The sequence below is a fragment of the Dryas octopetala genome, chromosome 2, assembly GCF_963921425.1.
Source record: "Dryas octopetala chromosome 2, drDryOcto1.1, whole genome shotgun sequence".
Taxonomy (NCBI): domain Eukaryota; kingdom Viridiplantae; phylum Streptophyta; class Magnoliopsida; order Rosales; family Rosaceae; genus Dryas; species Dryas octopetala.
The window spans coordinates 14,044,398-14,065,856 of record NC_141367.1 but is presented as its reverse complement, the minus strand read 5'-3'; the positions used below and the strand labels follow the sequence as shown (position 1 = coordinate 14,065,856).

Sequence of the window (21,459 nt, the reverse complement as noted above, 5' to 3'; positions counted from 1 at the left end):
TTCGATCCGAAGCCAACAAAAAATAGTAGGTACTCTCAAGTCTTTACAAGAACAACACCCCCCGTTGCATCATACTTTATACAGAGGCCATAGCAAGAGAGTTAAATCTGGAAGTGCAAAAATCAGTCGCTTTCTAAACATCAAACTGTTCAACTATATTAAAGAATTATATGACTAGATCAAAATTGTAACACAAAATTTACTTAATAACATACACTCATAATGATGCAGATCAGTATTGTGAAGGGAAATAATAAATAAAAGGCAACAACAAATTAGTTCTTGAATCTGATGCTCCGACTGATTCCTGCATTGATTCCAGATGCCTCCCCACCGTAGGGACCAATAGGCTTCTTGACTGCTCGTACCTGTCCTTTCCGACGCTCCACTGCTTTCTGGTGCTTTAGCTGCACAGTGAGAGAGAGAGAGAGAGAGAGAGAGAGAGAGAGAGAGAGAGAGAGAGAGAGAGATTAATTAACAAAGAAACAATTTAGTAACGTGCAGCATCAAAGGTATAAGTATCTTGATGAAAATACCTTGTATTTCTTTCTTGGATTCTTGATCAACTTCTTGCGAGCACGAGTAAGCCCTCTGTTCTTCTCCATCTGCAGTGAAATTTGGTGAACCAAGAGACAATGGTAGATATTAAATAATCAAAGATCATATGAGAAAAGACATAGTGGGGTCATGTTAACCTGATAAGTAATATGGCGTTTCCCATCGACAGTAGTTTCAATTTCGGGGAAAGATGGAACTGTGGAGGACCTGCAGAAGCAAAGCATATTTCGCAAACACAAATTACCAACAATAACCAGTCTTAAAACCAACAATGACTAAATATACTACAAAATGCAAAGCATATCAGGATTGACGTAATTAACCAAATTAAAAACTAAAACAATTAACCAAAATGAAATATACACCTTGAATAAATCTCAGCTTTGGCAGCAAGTTTTGCAGCTCGGCTTTGTTTCACTTGTTTGTAAAATTCATCTTCTGAACCCCCTGTTTCACTATCCTCCATCTCAACATCTTCTTCATCTGAAATAGTGCCATTTTCATCTCCAGCATCATCCTCAGACTTGATTCCAGCTCCTGCCAGTACTCGGAGCTCATGTTTTCTCCGCCTTTCTCCAATATCATCTCTCCTAGGTAAATCATCATCACCTGATATAACCTTCTCATAAAGAGAAAAAGAAAAAAAAAAAAAAAAAAAAACCGGCATCCAAATATTATTTTAATAATCATATTGACATAGCATTATGACCAACCACATCAGATTTATCCTTTTTTCCTTTTTGGGTAGAAACCATATCAGGTTATCCTGAATCATGATTTTATATTGATATGTTGACATAGAACAACTAGTCAACTAATGTTTGGATTGCATTCTCCACAAAATGTAGAACACCAAATCTAGTAAATCAATATCCAGATGCAATACAGTTGGGGCGTGGAAATGTAGAAATTTATTTCCTGTTCGAACCTCTCGAGGAAAAATGAGGTGCAATGATTTGCGATGAATCGTATAAATTCATTAAGTTGCATATATATATATATATATATATATCCAGAGAAAGAAGCAGTTAAAAAACAAGTACGGATTAGGAGGACAGTATTGAGGTTTGTACCTTGGACTTATTTGGATTAGCCACAACAAGTTTGGAAATTTTACTTGCATGACCATTAGTCAATCCATGGAAGGCCCCTTCAACATTTACAGCGTCATCATCAAAATCATCGTATGACTCAAGCTTCCTGTTCAATTCCATGTTGGTCAAGTTAGTCCTCCCAGTGTAGGTACAAGTATAGATAAGGATGTATGGAGCAAAGTGATACCCATTCAATGGCTTCAGAAGTTTTCGGGGTTTATCAGTTTTCAGAGGGATGGAACTGAAGACACCCTTCTGCTTCAATGTTTCCTCAAGGGCAGCTCTTACTTTCAACATTTTCATGCTCTGTACACCAACTTCATCATTCTGCCACATATTAAGAGGTCCACATTAGACAAATTGATAATCTTTTTGTGTCCCAAAAGAAAATATCAGATCCAGGAAAGATACAGAATCGAGAATGTGAAACTATTTAACAATATGTCATGTATGATATACCTGACATTTTTGTTTTTGGACCTTTTTCTCATTATCCTTCAAAGATTCCACCTTTTCCAACTCAGCAATGTCATGCAACTACAGTGTTAAAGCATGAATCACTCAAGAGATCATTACTCAAAAACTATATTTTGTACACTGCTGAAATACAGATTAAAGTAAGAACTACCACAGCTGCTTCTTCTGCTTCAACTGAGGCAAGTGGAGGCCTGTACCCTTTAGCAAAAGCATTAACTTCACCTGATTTCACTACTGCTTCCACCTCATTATACTTGTTGAGAATTTCCTCAAGATCAGATGGAAGATTCCCATCAAGTTGCTTCATCTGTTAAGTTAAACACACATTAGCTCCTATCTTCGAACAACAAAAGCATCAGTTTACACCTCACATAAACCACTACTCTACTTCTGCTTCTGCACAAATTAAGAGCAAAAGAAAAAAGCAGAACCTTTACTTTCATGGGCAATAGATTAAACTTATCTGAAGCAACCAATTTGGGAAAAGCTGAAATTCAACCCAAGTGGTGCAATTCATTTTCCTTTTTCCACCAACCAGTTCCAATTGTAAACAATACCAAAACTCAGTTGCAAGTCATTCTTTTTGCAATAAATACAAAGGCAGTTCCATCAAAACCAACAAAACAGACATTTGAAGATAACAAATTAACAATTAGATCCATCTATTTAAAGTTGCAATGAATGTAAATACACGCCATATTAGTGAAATATCCATTGAGCTCAGCAGGCTTTTGATGTTTATAAATGAAGGAAATAAATATAAAGTATTCTTTGGGAATTGGGAGTAAAAGCACATTGCATTATATGTATATGTATGCACACATGTGTTTATACAAGCCGGTTCAGGTGACACACGAAAATTTCTTGGCCAATCAATCAACAAGCCATGACCGATAGATTAGCCAATACAATAAGTTGATCTCTAGAAGGCCTTGCAAGTAAATGATGCCTACTTGGGAGCAAATCACTTGGGGAAAGAAAAAAGAGGGAGAGGGGGGTCTTAGAGGAAAAAAGAAGACCTTATCCAATAAACTCTTGATCTCTATGAGGCGAGCAAGTACAGGATGATCACGAACTGGTTGGCCTTCAGACTTTAGAAGAAGGTAGAATGTAATTGCTTGGCAATAGGCCAGCAGAAGAAGCTGCTTGACCTCTAAATAGTGCATTCCTCCTTCCATCATGACCTCCCCATTTTTAACCTTCATAAAACATGAAAATATAACAATACATAACACCAAGTCAACAACCAAATACTTCATCACATCTGTGTGTAACTATGAGAAAAAACGACACTCAAAACTTAAAAATAAATAATAAATGTGGATAACACCCGTCTTGAGTGATGGGATTAAGGGACCAATTTTACAAATTAATCATAATATTTTGGACAATCAGAAGAAACCTAATGAATGGTTTAGAGCATTCTGATATCAAATATTGAAACCATAAGAGCATAATTAAAGCCCAAAGGAATTCCAAATACATGGATGACAAATGAATTATCTAAACACAATAACTCCTTAAAAGGACCCACACCATCATACATGTGCAGCTGCAAATAAAAAAAAATGTGTACCGCCTTAGATAGACCAATGCTTTGAAGAGGGAACAACTTAGAAGGATAATCAATATATGCATGAACATTCCATATCTTCAGTTTTGATATTCCAAAATTGCCATTATAGGTTTGGTCTTAGCATAGAATATAAATTATACTGAAGTTAAAGGTAATATAGGAAAAATGAAATAGAATCATTAAAATCTTTTTCTTTTATAATGGACATAAATTTTGGGGCCAAGACATCTGGGAGTAAAGCTAAAAATGATTAAACTGTTCTATTTTGTATAGATTCACAATGCAGACAAGAAACATCTTACTTCTAGGCACAATTAACTATTATTAAAACCAAAAGGCCAAAGGCAGTGTGACCCATGAACACAAGTACAGAACAAATAAATAAGAGAATAAAAAAAGTAACAAAATTGTAAAGCCTAGAAGAAGAAAGGAGACATGGGAGAAGAAGTTGTTGCCCATAAGAATGACACCCTAAAAAATTTAGGGCATGTTTCTATACGGAGCGCTTTTACTCAGTAGCAGTTTTTTTAGGGTCTGTTTGGGGGTTCTTTTGGCAGTGTGAGAAACGTTTTCAGATAACTAAACAAGAAACTTGCTTTATACAATTTTGGCAGAAACAAACAAAAGTACTTTTTGGGATGACAGAAGCACTTCAAGTGCTTCCTGGAAAAGTATCTGATAGGTGATTCCTCATGAAGAGCTTTCAAGTATGTCAGAAGCGCTCAGATTTTTTATGATATTTTATATGTGCTTCTAACAAAAGCGCTAGTAACAAAAGGGCTACTGACTAAAAGCGCTTTGTGCAAAAGTAGTCCTAAGCAGACCCTTAGTAGTGCTTTTGTTAAAGCACCTGAAAAATGAAAAATTGCATTATAAGCCCATGTGCTTCCTGCATATTCACTTGAAAGCGCTTCTTGAGCAGGCACCTACCAAGTGCTTCTCCAGGAAAGCACTTAGTTTCAATGCATAAGAAGAATAATCCATCCTTTTAAACCACCACATCATTTCTGTCCATATACACCAAATCAGACACAAAAGACTTTTATACCAAACAAGAATTTTATTGAAGAGAAAAAAATAGTACATAAGAGAATGGACAAGAAGTCCAACAAAATAAAATGTCAAAAGAAACAGCCAAAGACACACAAAACCAACTACAACCCAGTCAAAAAATCAGACACAAAATTATCCTTAAAATTTCTAAATTACTCTTCCTACAAACCCTCCATGCAAAGATGTCAACAATGAAAAAAAAATGATACCATTAGCACTCAGAGTACTACCAAAAGAAGCATGCAATAACACTACAAAATGATGATAAAAAATTAAAAAGAATGAACACTACCTTGCTCAAAAGTGGATTAACTTTGCTTTCAAGCTCTTCAAGTGCATCATTCAGCTCTGACAGCAAACCAACTAATTCCGGTGCAGAACTGTAGGAAAAAAAAAAATGCTAACTAAGAAAACTAAATCATAAAATACAAAGTCCTAGAATAAAACTATAAATCTAAAGAGAGAGAGAGAGAGAAAGAGAGAGAGAGAGAGAGAGAGAGAGAGATATGTGCATCTACAAATGATGAAAGGCAATGGATTGAGTTTAAGAGCATTTGTAAAGCAACACAATACATGGCACAGGAAAAAAAAAAAAAATCAAACTTCTCTTAGCAACCAAAAAGTAAAACAAGTCTAAAAGTGTCAAATATAAACGCATACACAACCTATGAAAAAAAGTTGATGCTTTTTCCCTGCAGACTACAGTTGATCCTTCAATCTTCCTGGATTTCTTAAAACAGAGGATTTCCTTAAAACAGAACTTACACTATATTTTTATGGAACCAAAGCATTATTGATTTGTTTAATTTGTTAGGTGACTGTTCAACTTTGATGAGAATGAATCAGACAAAAAAAAATTATCGTTATACCAAAATGCATAGAGATAAAACATGTATACCCTTATAAGAATGCATATAGAGACAACTTATCAGAATACATATAAAGCTAAACTCATCTGAATGCATATACTATAATAAAAAAAAAATGTAAAATGTAAGACCTTACTTGTATAAAACATCCATTTTCTCCTCCTTTGATAAAGCATTCAAATCTTTCTTGACCTCCTCATAAGCTGTACCCATGTCATCTGTCACTTCTAATCCCACTGGACACTTTTTTGTTCTTTTTCCAGTAACTGAAATTTCCTGTAGAAATAAAGGAATTTAATGACATGTCAAATGAAAGAAACTGTACATCATAATCCCTCTTTGAACAGAAAACATTAACTTATTAAGTTTAGCCATCATTCCCCATCACAAGGAGAGATTCAAGAGAGCCAATGACTTAACAAAACCAAAGTAACAACTTTGTGTGCAAACCTCACCTCCAAAGTTAATTCCCTATCACTCTCATCTTGACATATATCCTCAAGCCCAAAGTCTTCCCGTGTTGATGATTTTTCCCTTTCTCTCTGCATCCTCAACACTTCTGCCTCCTCCTCTTCAGCAGATTCATCATCGCTTGATTGTAGCTTCATCAATCAAAAAAGAAAAAATGATTTAAAAACAATCCCAAAGTAATATTAAAACAAGCACATAGAAATCCAGTTATGCAAATTTGATAGAATTTGGAAGGGAAGAAAAAACATCACAAGAAAATGGTCAGCGTAAATTAATAGTTACACATACATACATGAATAGAGGGAGAGGAAGGGGAGAGAGAGAAGTTTAGCAATTAAAGTACCAGTCCTCACCTCAAAATCACGATTATCAGCACCATGATAATGGGGCTTCCTTCCTCCCCATACAGGCATCTGTTCTTCCTCATCTTCTTCATCATCATTGTGCATTTCATCCTCAACTCCACCAAACTTTGCCCTTAAGAACTTTTGCTGCTTAACAACTACAACCAATACATAAGTAAGCCATGAGCAATTATGTAATTTCAAACCAGGTGTGCTCATATAGTTTGTAAGAACCACAAGAGTGATAAGCAAGAGGAGTTTCCAGTAGTAATTACATAATTAAACATAATGATTTTACACCCAAAAGAAGAAAGTGTCAAAGTCAAATAATGAAGTTTGAACCAAGGTATTTCAAATGATATAGATATAAGCATCCATACAATGAATCTAGATTGAACAATAACATATTATGTGAATTTCTCTATATGCACTCAATCTGGTGACAAAACACAGCTCCTAAAATTCCAAAACAAAGTTCCTATTTCACATATAATTCATAAATTCTTCTTAAATGTTGTGAACTTGTGAAATATCTCTATAAGGTCAAATACTCTATAGAATCCAAAAAAAATATACTGATTCTCACTTTTCAAAATAAGTTTTTTCTTTTTGGCTTGATAACTTGAAATCAAAATTTTTTAAATAAAAATCCTAAGCTATATTATGGTAGTACTCAACAAGGAACTATGAAATCAAACAAATCAAAAGATCGTAAACCATTCCTTACTTTTTGCAGCAAAGCCAGTATCCAGGGTTTCATCATCATCTTCATCGTCGTCACCATCATTAATATTCTGTAAACAGTATTAGCCTTACTATCTTCAGAAAAAATAAAGATACAAATATCAATAATTACTTCAAAAAAAGGGGGATGAAAATCAAACTCAGAAGTTCATATCCAAATTCCTTTTTCATAAAATTCATCGGAAAGACGAAAACTAAACTATTTATCAGAACACAAAGTTATTTCAACTCCCCCAAATTAGAAAAACAATAAATGGAATGAAGAAAACATAACAATTGAATCAAGAGCAAAATTACATGAAAAGCATATTCTAGCAACTAAAAATTTGATTCTGCAATCTGCATCACTCTAACTAGAAGATATTAAATTACTGAAGGGTTTAAATAACTCTGTAGCAACTATTAAAACTTGATGAAAGGGAAATAGTACAAAAAGAAAACCTCAATATCAAAGATGGGTTGCTCGTTATCTTCATCAGATTCCCCAACGTCTTCATTAATGTCCAGAGGAACAATATCTCTTTGTTTGTGAACTGAAACCAAAAAAATATAAGCAAAATCTATGACTTTCTTTTCCAACTAAGAATTATCTCCAATTACATGGGATGATAGAATAAACATTTAAAAAAGTCCGAAGATAATTTTCACAAAAAATAATCTAAACAACTCAAAATATATAGAAACTTTGAAAGTACGAAACAAAACTAACTCAATTGTCAGTGCCAGAAAATAAATTTCACAAGAAATAAAAAGTAAAAAAGTAATCAGTGAATTAACTAACATACAGGCATCAATTTCATCATCCATGTCATCTTCAATGGCATCGTGTTCGTCACGGAGCTTTCTCTTATTAAGTTTTCCATTGCCTTTCATCTGACTCTTTCCTCTCTTACCCATTCTCTCGAAACCTTCCAATAAGATCAACAATCAAAACATGTATGAAGATTAGTTATAGGTGTTGGGTTTCCCTGTGCTAACTTCTAAGTGACCCAATGTTTTCAAAGGCAAGGCGTAAGCCTCTCAAGATTCGAAAACAAATCACTCCCAGAATTACAGAGCATCAATAAATAAAAGGATAAGACAGAGCATACGAACAATACAGAATTCCATCCAAAAAAGAATAACAGTATATGAATAACCTAGAGAGTCTTCGACAGAGATGAGAGATGAGAGGCGAGAGACTGAGAGACTGAGAGAGATGAGAGATGACAGTCTGACAGAGTGAGAGATCAGAGATGAGAGAGATGAGTGACTGAGAGCTGCGAGGTGAGTGAGAGAGAGAGGGCGGCGACGCGGCGCGAGAGACTCAGAGAGTCTGAGACAGAGAGACTGAGAGAGAGAGAGAGAGAGAGAGAGAGAGTACGGAGGTTTCCAGAGTACTGGGTCACTGCCTCACTTGTGTTTTAGTTGTCTGGTTTGGGGTTTAGATTGGGGTTTCGAAGAAGCGCTTATGTTAAGAAGCACATATAAATTTTTATAAAACTTATAAGTTGTTTATGCAAAAGCACTTGAAAGTGCTTCTTGAGAAAGCACCTGTCAGGTGCTTCTCAAAAAATCCCTTAAAAGTGCTTTTATAACTCAAAAGCACTTCTAATTATTTTTGCCAAACGCTATCAAAAGCGCTTTTACTAATTTGAAAGCGCTTTTGACAATTTTAAAAGCAGTGCCAAACGGGCCCTTTTATTACATTTACATGTTTTATAATTTAATTAAATTTCTGAGTTTTGTCATTTTGCGTTTTAGTTGTTTGGTTTGGAGTTTAGATTTGGATTTTTCATTGTATTTACATATGTTCTATAATTTTTATAAAACATATGTTTAAGGGTTTGGGAAATTAATTTTGGTTTAGGGTTTGAGCATATTGGGATTTAGGCAAATTGGGGTTTGGTTGGACAAACTAGTTTATGAAACTACTAACTAGTTCATAAATTATCTTTATATAAATTTATATATAACTATATATGCATAAACAATGTTAGATATATATAACATTAGATTTAGGGTCCGTTTGGCACTGCTTTTTAGAAGCGCTTATAATCAGTATCGTTTTTATTGGAAGCGCTTCTGCTCATAAGCACATATAAATTTTTATAAAAAATTAAAATGTTTAACAGGTGCTTCTCAAAAAACCACTTAAAAGCGCTTTTATAACTCATAAGCACTTCTATTTATTTCTGTCAAACTCAACCAAAAACGCTTTTATTAATCAGAAAGCGTTTTTCCAATTTTAAAAACAATACCAAACGGGACCTAAGTGTATAGGGTTTCAGATTTAGAAATTAGAATTGTATGCTTAGGTTTTAAGTTTTAACTTATTATAGTGTATAGGCAAGGAGGAAAATTTCGTTTTTTGGAGAGGGCGAAATTTTATCACAATACCATATAATTTTCATTTTAATTTTGGAATATTTCTTCAAAATTTCGGCGAAATTTTCACTGGGTGAGATTTATGGGTTTAGGGAGGCTGAGGCCGTGGAGGAGGGAGGAAGAAAGGAGAGACTGGGTTTTGGCAGCAGGGGCGAGATGAGGATGGGCTGGGATTGAGATGTCGAGAGAGAGAGAGAGAGAGAGAGAGAGAGAGAGAGAGAGAGAGAGAGAAGCACGGGGGATGGACTAATTGAGATAAATGAAAGAAAGGAGATGAAGAAAAAAAGAAGGCTGAAAGAGAAAGCCAGAAAGGAGGAGAAGAAGAAAAAAAAAAAAAAAAGGGGCTGAAAGAGAAGCCAGATTCGCCAGAAAGAAGAAAAAGAAAAAGAAAGAGAAAGAGAGAGGGAGGAGAGAGAATGAGCGTGTCATGGGGTAGGGGGTATGCATGATTAACTTCTAATACATTTTTGGTGCAGAGTGTGTGGTCCCAATTAATTGAATCATAATTTATAAAAAAAAAAAAATTGTTAACAAAGTTTTTGTCCATCAGTATTCAGGAGTCAGGAGCCTTGGCAAAGAATAAAGTGAAAATAAAAAATGTACTGTCCATGTGTGGTTTTTTCAAAAAAAAAAAAAACATATTTTTTATAATAATAAAAATTAGAAATCTCAAAATTATCAAATTTTTGGCTTATAAGCTTAGGTACAAAAGTAACAAAACAGTTGGTTTTGTTTATTATTATTATTTTTTTTATGTTTAAATAACTAGGCAAAATCAAAGTGGTAAAATAAAAAAGACAGAATTTTGATACATTATTTTTGACAGTTCAGTCTATATCATCTTATATCATATGAAACCTACTATATAATTTAGTTTTTTGAATATTGTTTTATCAACGTAGTAGATCATATGTTAAATAAACATATAATAAAGTTTTATTCAAAATTTCTGTATTTTAATAGCAATTTTCGTCGTTTTTGTCTAATTTTGTTGAAATCGAAATTTTAATCGAAATTTCCATCGAAAATTTCCTCAAAACCGAAATTTTACTTCTTGTGTATAGGATAGAGTTTATGGTTTAGAGTATAGGGCATATACCATATACAATATATATATATATATATACTATACCATAGAATTATAATACGTATATATATGGTAAAGTGTATAGACTATATAGAGTATATAGAATATACTAATTTTATTATATAGGGTATAATTAAAATTATATACTAAAACATTATTATATATATAGAATATAGGCCATAGGGTTATATAAACTATATTTTAGGATCTAAAATAAAAATATAGCTAGGTTAATATTAATTTTATTATCTAAAATGAGTATAAAATGTTTATAAAAATATAACACCCTGAATTTTCTGCTTATGATAATTTTATTACTTAAGTTTTTCAACCTTGTTCTTAAGGTTTATTTAAAGGAATTAAAGTTTTCCTTAACTTTGTTTGAACTAACTTAGACCCTTGGTTATGATTCTAGAGTTTAGTTGTGTGGAAGTGAATTTTGGAAAAAGAAATTCAAGAGTTTAGTGATTATTTTATTTATTTACATTTTTCAGAATTAAATTATGAGAGGAGGATTTTTCATAATTTTTTTTGAAGTGATTTGACTATTTTGAGGCTATAGGAAATTAGTACTTAGTGAGACGATTCTGTAAAATTTTTCAGAGAATTATTTGGAGTCCCAAACTATTTTTGGTGAATTTTCGAAGTAGAAAAAATTAGAGAAAATAGGAAAAAAAAAATTAAATTGGATGCTGACTAGGCAAACAAGGCACCGCGTGGCGCGACGCCATTGGCCGGCTTGTCTGACAAGGCACCCAGCAGGCGCTGACGCAACGAGTGCACGCAGGGAAGGGTGCACTGCACCACACAGAAGCCTAACCCATAATCAAATCTTAGCCGGTCGCCCTCATTAAAGCCTTCCTAATCTCGACCGTCCATTTTTGGAGCAACCAGTCACAACCGGTTGGGTTTCTTTGACCTGCATGTTGACCCGTTTGACCCCCAGCCGGATCGCCCATTGACGCGCCTCTTATACCTATTTTGTCTCACAAAATACCTGAATTTTAGATTCGTACGTTTTCCCTCCCAGACCCGGTTCGGTTTCTACACTAGTGTTAATATGTTTTAGTGCATTTTGTCCCACATCAGAAACTTACAACTTCTTCCCACCCTCTTATGCCTATAAATAAATACCCTTATACCTCGTTTTCACTTGTACCACCAAGTGAAGTTAGAGTTATTCACTCCTTGGTTTTTTTGGAAGTCCCTCTAAGAAGAGACATACCAAAATGGAAGAAAATTCTCATAGTTTAAAAGTTTTCTTTGGAAAGCTTGCCAATGAGGAGAAGTCCTAGAGTTGGAGTCTAGCTTTGGAGGTCTACAACTGGGTAAATATTTTAATATTTCTGCTTTATTTATTTTTCTTAGGCTTTAATATTAGGTTGCATGCTTAGATTAATTAAGTAGGATTTATTTATTAATTAAACATGTCTAGGTTTATTTTGGAGATTTAATTGCTTAATTTATTTGGTTAATTAAGCATGATTAGTTGTAACCTTAATTTAGAGATTTAATTTAAAGCTAATAACGTGCTAGACTTAACAAGTTTCTATTGTAGAGATTAAGTTAGATTTAAGCTATTATTCGAGCTTAATTAATTAGTGAAATATTTTGGAGAAATACTAATTAATTAAATACTTGGATAGTACTTAGGTTTGATTTATTCTAACCTAAATTAATTTGTAGAATTACTTTGAATTAAAGCAATTAGTCAAGTAGTTTGACTTTGAGATAAAACTTGAAACTTAGAAACTCTAAAAAGTAGAGTTTAGTCTACTTAGAACTAGAGTTTTTAGGGACGTGTGACCTAAAAGGATGGTTCATAACGAGATTGTGTTGAACTTAACTTTTGACTAAGTTGTCGTATTGTCGGATAGTAGGAACACCAGTTACCGAATGATTTCTTTATGACGTGACAAGAAGGCTGTTGAGCTTAATTTATATACATATTTTATCCTTAAAATCATATATTTTTGTCTATATCTTTGAGCATTTTTAGTGTTGTAAATTCTTATTTTTATTATTTAATTAATTAGTGGGTTTTATTAGGTTTTGTCTTAATTCGTATAATTTAATAAGTTTTATTTAACTGTCTATTAGATTTTATTTTTGTTAATTAGTTTATTTTAATTTTGTAGGCTTAATTAAAGAAAATGAAAACAAAAGCCCAAAACAAATAAAGGAAGAAGAACAAGCCCAGCCCAAGTGGAGAAACTGAAGCCCAAAAGAAGAAGCAGCTGGCCCGGCCCAATTCAAATGGAAACTGAAGAGTCACAACCACACTTCCGCCCAAATCAAATGGTTTGATTAATATTGGCTCCAGCCAATACCACGACGACACGTGGCACAACATCAATCAACCCAATGCCTCTCTTTTTCTTTTCCGCCCAACAGCACAATCCTCCAGCTTTCTAATGCACGCCTCCCCATGCCAGCCGCAAGCCAAGCTCACAGCCAAGCCGAGCCAGCCGTTCCCTTCTCTTCTCTCTCTCACGTCTTCCCATGCAGCCGCAACTCAGCCAGCTCCAAGCCGCTGCACGGAAGACGCTGCACCTTCTTCCGTGCAAATGTTGTTGCTGCATTTGATTAATCAACTCCTCCTCCAACCAGCAGGCGACACGTGGCACCTCTTGCAGCTGTGCGCAGCCTTTCTCCAACGTCTTCCTTCCGCATCTCTCCTTTCACAAATATCCCCCTCAGCCAATCATTTTGCGACATGTGGCAGAAATTCTAGATATTTCCAGCCTTGCAGCAGCCTTTTGTGCTGATCCTTTCTTCATGACTAGCCCTAGTATTTGCCTATAAAAGAAAGCATTCAGCCCCTTTACCACATCTTTTACTCTAGAATTTAATTTGCTGCCTTTTCTAGTATTCTCTTAGGATTTCTCTCTCAAGCCATTTGGCTATGATGTTTGAGAGAGAATAGGAATATAATTTTCTTGCATTTTGATTAATGCAATTTTAATATTATGTCACTCTTCTCTAATCTTCTATTTATTTTATGCCTTTTATTTTATGTAGTTCTTTATTTTATGGTTAACTTTAATATTATGTCATATTCTCTCTTCTCCTAATCTTTTATTTACTTTATGTCTTTTATTTTATGTAGTTCTTTACTTTATTGTTAGTAGTGTTATTTATTTTATTGTTCTTTAAATTTCATGCTCATTTATTTATTTGTTTATTTTTATTTAAGATATAACATCATGGGTGGTCACTAAACCCCCTTACCAAGGTAAGGAAGAAGCACCATCATGAACATTATTAAATGAGATCTTTATGTTAATTTTCTCCTTGTTTAAGATCCTACAAGCTCTAGATTTTGATATTAAAATGAGAAAGAGATCATCTTTCACCCATAATGTCATATATTATGGGTTGTTAGATCGTCTTTCCACATTTTAGCTTTATGGTTAATTGTTTTAAACATAAACTTTTTGAACTCTAGTTGTTCCTTAGTTTTAGTTTACTTGAGTTGCTTAAAGTTTGTATTTTCTAAGCAAAATCAAGATCTACCATATAAATCTTCAACTTTTGTGCTTAATTCATATTTATCTTTGTAAGAAGGCATCAAGTGACTCTTGGGTGCCCTCTTTTAAGGGGAAATTACTAAAAATCTCATTTAATATGTTCATAAGTGGTGTGGAATCCTAACCTTGGTTCTTATACCATTGTTTAGCTTCTATAACTAAAAAGTTGTTATTTTCATTTCTAGATTTAATATTTAATTTCTTGCACCTTTACTTACTTTATTCTCTTTTCATCTACTTTATTTGTTTTTTAATTTAGTTGCATTTTGTTTTAAGTTGTCTCACAAAACAACAAAATTTTCAAACTAGGTTAGTTTTAAATTAACTTAAGTTTAAGTTTAGTGTATCGTTTTTCATCACTCCTTGAGGTTCGACCTCGTTAATATACTACTAGATTCGTATATTTGCGAGTAAATAAAATTTTACCAAAAAGGCAATGGATTCAAGACGGATGAGATGCATAGGATGTGTAAGAGAATATGTGAAGAGCATTGGATTCCAGGTAGAGCGATTTATCCTACATTCCTGACTATGAACTTTTGTGTGTGTGTGTGTGTGTGATTTTCAATTATTATAACATGCTATGATTATTACATTTATTGTGATGGGTTTGAGAGTAAAGGTAACATAACTTGTGACCTTAAGTTCAAGTCCCTAAATCTTCTAGAAGAATTAATCATTAAAGTTATAGAAGGCCTACACAAGGTATTACATTGTTATGAATGCCCGTGCGAAGCATCACTACTACAAAAAAGCTCATACATATCAGTAATTTACTGATATCTAAGGCCCCTAAAATTCGATATAGGAAAGCGTGATATCTATTCTCATTAGTTTACATATCAGTTTTGAACTGATATCTATAGAGGTTTTTAAATCAGTTCCTTTTTTAAATGCGATATATTTTTCCTTCCCGGATGGTTAAAAACGCAATAAATGATATATTTATAATATATTATATCAGTATTATATTTATAACTGATATCATATACATTAATAATATGTGTTTTAATCGTATAACTGGTATAATTATTTCCATAGACATCTGTATTGTGTATAAGAACAGATATCTTAGATCAGACTTATATGTTCTTGAATTATGGAACTGGTATACACTGTATCATAGACATCGATATTAGTTCTCATAAATGATATTTGATATGTGAATTATATGTGTTTGAAATATGAAATTGGTATTCATATTCTTATAGATATCGTTATTTTTTATAAGAACTGATATCATATATGTGAATTATATGTTTCAAGAGTATGAAACTGGTATACATATTTTCATAAATATCGGTATTGGTGATAAAAAATGATATCGTATATTTGACTTATATGTTTTAAAAGTATAAAACTGATATAAATATTTCCATAGATATCGGTATTGGTGATAAAACGGATATCGTAAACATCTATTATATGTGTTTTTATTGTAGAACTGATTATGAAGCCATGATTAGTATCAGTTTATTTTCCCAAAATAGATATCTATTCTCTATACCATTTCAGTTTTTATATTAGAATTGATCTAATATATTTCGAAATTAGAATTATGTGACACCTGTATTGATATCGAATTTATTTTCAGAAAATTGAAATAATTGGTTAACAACATTGAACCATCCAGGGCATATTTATTTAGTGGCCAATTTTACCTGCACAGATAAGCTAAACTGATTCATTTCATTCAACAATCCATTCCATTCATCAAATGTCATATATTTCAAAGGACCCAAAAGTTGTCATATCACAAAAATTAGGGGGAGATCTCATCATCTCTAACTATCCCTTCCTTCAAATATGTCTAAGCTAGCTAGGCTAGGCATCACTTAAAACTACCCTTTACAAAAACTATTAGGCAGTAGGCTAGGCATGCATTTTCCCAAAAAACTAGGCAGTAGGCATGCAATTCCCCATTTCCCTTTACAAAATATGGGCATGGCAGCATTTAAATTAATTGATCTAAGTTCTATAATATCCACAAAATGGCACATCCAGCCATCACCACATATACCTAAGCCTACACATAATTCAAGTTAACAAAGTCACCCCATTCTTCTCGAACATCATCAATTTGGTCTTTGGTCTAACTACATCGCTTGATCTTCGATTTGCTCCACTGAAAACACAAAGGAAAATTGCATTAGCTCAATAGTAAGGTAGCGTAAAGCTTGCTCATACTAAAATAATGCTTGCAGCTAGCTTGTGCAAATTCACATAACTAACACGGTGGGAAATAAACATTTATGCAAACAGTACAATACTCACGTCAGTTGGCTCAAGGGTCGTGCAGAAAGCCCCGTGATTCTGTAAGACCCATTTTGCCTATAACTCGGTACCACCTTTACCCCCTTCAAGACTTTCTTCACCTGTAAGTATTAGAATGTCACAGTCAGTTTTGTCAAAAGAAAGAAAGATACACAAGTAAATACTTCTGGACAGACAAAAGTGAGAAGATAGCACAAGGCGAGAATATTATCTTCGTGGATATTTGCAATGTAATTCACAGGAAGTGATATTCAAAAAGGCACCAAGTCAAAATCATTCACAATAAGAGGTTTGCACTCACAGAATAGCCTTGAAAACAAAATGCATACAACAACCGATTACATGGGGAAATTCAATATATCTTCATGTTAACATATTCAGCTTATAATATAACCTATAAATGTTATGAATAACTTGTCCTTCACATTCAGAAAATTAGCAGGCAATTTATGGTGAGTAACAGGAAAATGGTGAATACCTTAATACAATCACGCTAAGGCAAAGGCCTGGACATATCTTAATAGTTAAAATGCTTAGCAAGAAATTCAGTCACCAGGATGGGATCATAAAAAGATCTGGCAGATACATCTGCAACATTGAAACAGAACACGAAGCCAAGTCATTTTTATTGCTTGACTTAGAATAATTCTTAAGACAGGGAAATGTAGGTAGAAGCCTTACCAACATTGAGCGACAGCCCCAGCTGGGTTGGCCTCAGACTTTGGTAAAATCCTCTCTAGTATTCCAGACCATCCCCAAGGTTGCCTGGCTGCCCAAGCTCAGTGGAGAAAAATGACCTCCCGACAACAGTGTACCTGTGCAAGAAAATACAAAATTCAAACAATAGTGAGAAAACCAAGTCATAAAAATTTAAAACAAAAAACTACACATTTTTAACAAATAGAGACGTTACTTTTCAGATGGTGTGGCCCTAAGAACAACATCAAGAACTTGTATAGCCTCTTGAGGCATTTCGAGGTGTCTGCTGAGTAAGAACTGTTGTAGTTGATAAATGTCAGGCTTATTGGCCAATTTGACAGCCACCTTAAACTCTCTATCCTTCCTGCAGGTTTAAATGAGTAGAGCAATCAAATACAATGAAGTTCAAAACCCAGAAAGAACTATAAAAAAATACATAAAGAAAAACAAAAAGACAAACAAGCAGTGACACGGTGACACCTCACTGGGAAAATACCTCTTTGAACCTGATGGCCCAGCACGACCATCTTTTTCAAGTAACTTAACCAAAAACTCCTTTGAATCAAATGGCAATGACCCAGCTGTATATAAGCTTTTCCTGCCATCATAGGCCGGCATTCTCTTGCCCAAATGTGACTCAGAGTACATACGAACAATGTTTATCTTCAGTAAACATTTATGCAAACAGTACAATGTTTATCTTCAGTAATTATGGTCAGCATCCAATGCGACCTTCAAAAAGGGTAGCACTATAATTAGCATGCATGAATAAATGGCAGGCATAAAAAAGGTTCAAGAAAGTCAGTTAATCATCTAAACACCCTTACCCAGAATTGTAAGGCACCAAGAAAACACGATCGCTTTTTCCTTGCTGAAAACGAGCTGCCATGTAGGTTGATCAAAGAGTGGACTTATATCAAAGAGTGGTTACATTCAGGCACTGAACTTGTTAGTAAAATACAAGGCTGAAAACAATAAATAAATAACCAAATCTAAATGCCACTTTCAAGCATATTTTTTTAACAGGGGAGGAAAATAGAAGCAACATCATTGATGTATTGGTTATGAAAACACACACACACACACAAAAAATATAGATGACCATAGTCCATAAACAAGTAATTCCATAAAGAAAAAGAAGAAAAAAAAAAAACAAATTCAGAATGAGTAAAAGAAGCTAAGAAAGGTAGTGTACCAGTGACTCGGTGGAAAAGCTGAGTATCAGAATTTGAGATACAATGAGAAGATGGGTGGTTTAGAGTTGCTTTTAAATTGGGTTTCATCCTACAACTCCGAGTAGCACTTTTACCACAAGGAGAAATCTGAATGTGTATGTTTTGAGAGTTCTTTTTCCCTCAAGTATTGACAACACCAAACATCTTCGAAAGTTTCTTGAAAACCTTGTTGCATATTTAATCCCTGCATTAAGTAAACAAAAAATATAATATGTGAGAAATAAAGTTATATCAGCACAATGAACTGATTCATAGGACAACTACCCACTCGAATGAGAACTGTCTGCTACACAAACATAAGAAAAAATAAATCATTAAACATCAAAAATTTTGAATTTGGTTATGTCATTAGATAAAGCACTAGGCTTCTATAATAATTTCTAAGGGCCTCCTTAAGAGAATGTAGAATAAAGTAAAAAGAATTTAGTTATTTCTTTCTCAACATATTGTTTCTTAATTTCTTGGTTGTGGAGACTCCAACCTCAGGGGAGAGGACTATATTCATTACTTCAGATAGATCAAAATTACAAAATATCATATATAAGAAACCATGTATGTAATAGCATCAGGAAGAAAAATTATAGTTGACCTTTATACATACTCTCAATGGATTCTTTCAAATCGGGGCTTAAACAAAACCTCAACTCAACATGTAAAGAACCATCTACCTCAAAAATGATTAGGAAATTAGTTGAAAAAAAGGTAACCATATGCTTTAATTACCACACACCAATTCATTTAATCACTTTGATTTGTACAGATTTTTATAGGAGCTTTGATTTTACAGTTGAAACATTGGAGAGGGTTTAAAATTTGTCATATTATTCTTAGAACAAATTATACCAATAAATGCTCCTTCCTTTCCTAAGGTAAAAAGTAAGCAAACAAACTTACAAGTAAACCTGGCAATAGAAATGTGAACTCCCAGAAAAATGAGTTCTTAAACCCTTGGCAAGATTTCCAATAGCTTAGATGGCTTCAATTGCAATAGCTATGTTCACATCTGTTATGAGCTGCGGGAAAAAGATAGGCATTGCGAGAAAGGGATTGTAGAGGATAAAAAAATCATTTATGTGGTAGATCAGCTGTACTGTTACATTGGAAATGCAATTGACAAAGGACAATGTTGAGGTTGGAAGATGAAAATAGTTTGTTCAACTAAAAATAAATAAGTACCTTCTTTAACGTCAGACAGATTTCTGTAAAATCACCAGGGGATATTCTTTTAGTTGAAGCAAGCTTGGTTAGCTCTGCAACAGCCTCCTTTCGCTCTGACCACTTTGTAGCTTTCTAGAACACAGTGGCAACAGTAACAGCAATAGGCGGCAGACAAGACAATTAACCTATATAACTTAAAAGGTTATATACAACAATACACAATATGAGATTGTATTTTCTTATGAATAATAACCATGTCATTTTTCCTACTTGAACCCAAGTAAACAACAAAAAAATGGTCTACAGATTGTTACACATACCCGATTACCATCAAGGTCAAATCCTATCCTTGTAAGGAAGAAGAACCATATCCTGAGGAAAGCCAAACAGGGAATGTTCAACAATTTAAAAAGGAAAAACCTACCAAAAAGAAATAGGTGAAATACGACACAATTTAGAGAGTATAAATAGAGTGAGCAAATAATACCTTGGATCCTAACCCATCAGAAGCCCAATACTACCAGCATAAAGCAAGCAATGCAGCAGGGTTATTCCTAACCTGAACAAAAAAAAAATACATAATACATTTATCTTTTGTTTTTCACTCCTATTTTGGTTAGGGAAAGTACGAGACAAACAACATAACTAGTCATTACTACCCAATTAATTATGCTATTTTGTTTTCATGGGAATTCAACTTGTAGGTCAGACTGGAAAATCATTCACAAATAATTATCTTACAACAAAGAATAAGAAATGGATTTACCGCTGGAATCTAGGATGATGAAGTACTTTCTAGCTTAAACACTACATAGCATGGGGTTGATCTTTACCAAACAAATTAGCTCCAAATGCTTTCTATGACATGAACAAATACCAAATTGATTTCATTCTACATCCATAACAACTTGAGTATATCAATAGATCCATAACAACTTGATTGGTGCTGTAGCATTGGATATTTGAATAATGCTTCAAAAAGTAAAAGCAACCTCAAAGGAACATGGGAACTTGGCAAGATGGATCAGTGGAGGATTATTATACTTTGAGTTTACACAATTAACATATGAAAATATCATCCCAGCAATCTAGATCTAACAAGACATTTTATATTAAACAAAATGTAAGCTTACCTGTGAAGACAACAATGCCAACTTTCAATCTTCAACTTGCCATTGTTCAACTTGTAATAACCATTGTGAATGCTGTCTTCAACTTGGCTTGTTCCCGCTGAACATTGTCAAACAAATACAGGATGCAAGTAATCTCAACAGGAACCACCTCTGTCCTCCCACGCCTAGAGTCATAAACCCTAAAGTAATCTCAAATGTATTAAATAGAAAAATTAACTAATAAAATCACAAACCAAATTGAATCACAAAAATAAAAAACAAATGAAGTATGGAAACCCCAACGTTCCAGGCCGTATCAACAAAACCTAAAAGAAAATAAATAAGAAATTAATAGATGAGTAACCTGAAGCTCAGGGTGACGGCGCAGGTACCGGAGATGATGAACGACACTTTCTTTCCAGGTTGTTCGTAGGTACCAGGGCTTCAAATTCTCACTATAGATTTGACCTAGGTTTTCAGAAAGAGAGATAAGGATTGCGAAAAGGAGAGATATAGAGGGAAGTAAAGAAACGGTGAAAGAAGAAGAGAAAGAGAGAACAGAGAGAGAGAGAGATGGAAGAAATCTAACCCCAGGGATTCGCATAGAAAAGAGACGAGCTGATATCAGGTTGACCTAGGTTTTGTTGAGAGAGATGAGAGGAGTAAGGGCTTGAGTGAGAAACAAAAGAGAGAAATAGAGAGTAGAAGGAGATCGATGAGAGGAGTACCTAGCGATGAAGGAGATCGTCGAGATGAAGGAGGTAGCGATGAAAGAGAGAGTGTGAGTGTGTCTGGATGTGGCTCTATCAGA

The 21,459-nt window shown here is 34.0% G+C and overlaps 2 protein-coding genes across 7 annotated transcripts; both read right to left on the bottom strand.

Moving 5' to 3' along the window:
* Positions 1 to 156: 156 nt before the first annotated feature.
* EMB2777 (Sas10/U3 ribonucleoprotein (Utp) family protein) lies at positions 157 to 8,580 on the bottom strand. 4 transcript variants are annotated; one of them, XM_086231881.1, is made up of 17 exons: positions 8,326 to 8,579; positions 7,972 to 8,094; positions 7,628 to 7,719; positions 7,170 to 7,236; positions 6,452 to 6,600; positions 6,083 to 6,229; positions 5,764 to 5,903; positions 5,051 to 5,138; positions 3,149 to 3,328; positions 2,281 to 2,436; positions 2,112 to 2,189; positions 1,840 to 1,979; positions 1,632 to 1,758; positions 924 to 1,177; positions 696 to 765; positions 537 to 605; positions 157 to 407 (listed from the first exon to the last, which is right to left on the bottom strand). In XM_086231881.1, exons 2-17 carry the CDS (start codon positions 8,081 to 8,083, stop codon positions 276 to 278), a joined length of 2,001 nt encoding a protein of 666 aa, XP_086088007.1. In that variant the 5' UTR covers positions 8,084 to 8,094; positions 8,326 to 8,579; the 3' UTR covers positions 157 to 275. The 4 variants fall into 4 exon arrangements, with proteins under 4 accessions (XP_086088007.1, XP_086088008.1, XP_086088006.1 ...); XM_086231882.1 differs by having other exon boundaries at positions 2,133 to 2,189; positions 7,972 to 8,580; XM_086231880.1 differs by having other exon boundaries at positions 7,972 to 8,579.
* A 7,334-nt stretch (positions 8,581 to 15,914) lies between these two features.
* LOC147293288 (protein argonaute MEL1-like) lies at positions 15,915 to 21,098 on the bottom strand. Of its 3 annotated transcripts, none has more exons than XM_086233244.1 (14): positions 21,013 to 21,098; positions 20,670 to 20,848; positions 20,024 to 20,095; positions 19,857 to 19,908; positions 19,555 to 19,721; positions 19,273 to 19,391; positions 18,339 to 18,562; positions 17,971 to 18,014; positions 17,640 to 17,806; positions 17,358 to 17,507; positions 17,126 to 17,259; positions 16,923 to 17,032; positions 16,445 to 16,545; positions 15,915 to 16,295 (listed from the first exon to the last, which is right to left on the bottom strand). In XM_086233244.1, exons 7-11 carry the CDS (start codon positions 18,424 to 18,426, stop codon positions 17,181 to 17,183), a joined length of 528 nt encoding a protein of 175 aa, XP_086089370.1. In that variant the 5' UTR covers positions 18,427 to 18,562; positions 19,273 to 19,391; positions 19,555 to 19,721; positions 19,857 to 19,908; positions 20,024 to 20,095; positions 20,670 to 20,848; positions 21,013 to 21,098; the 3' UTR covers positions 15,915 to 16,295; positions 16,445 to 16,545; positions 16,923 to 17,032; positions 17,126 to 17,180. The 3 variants fall into 3 exon arrangements, with proteins under 3 accessions (XP_086089370.1, XP_086089368.1, XP_086089369.1); XM_086233242.1 differs by having other exon boundaries at positions 19,555 to 19,668; XM_086233243.1 differs by lacking the exons at positions 20,670 to 20,848; positions 21,013 to 21,098 and having other exon boundaries at positions 19,555 to 19,668; positions 20,024 to 20,662.
* Positions 21,099 to 21,459: the final 361 nt, after the last annotated feature.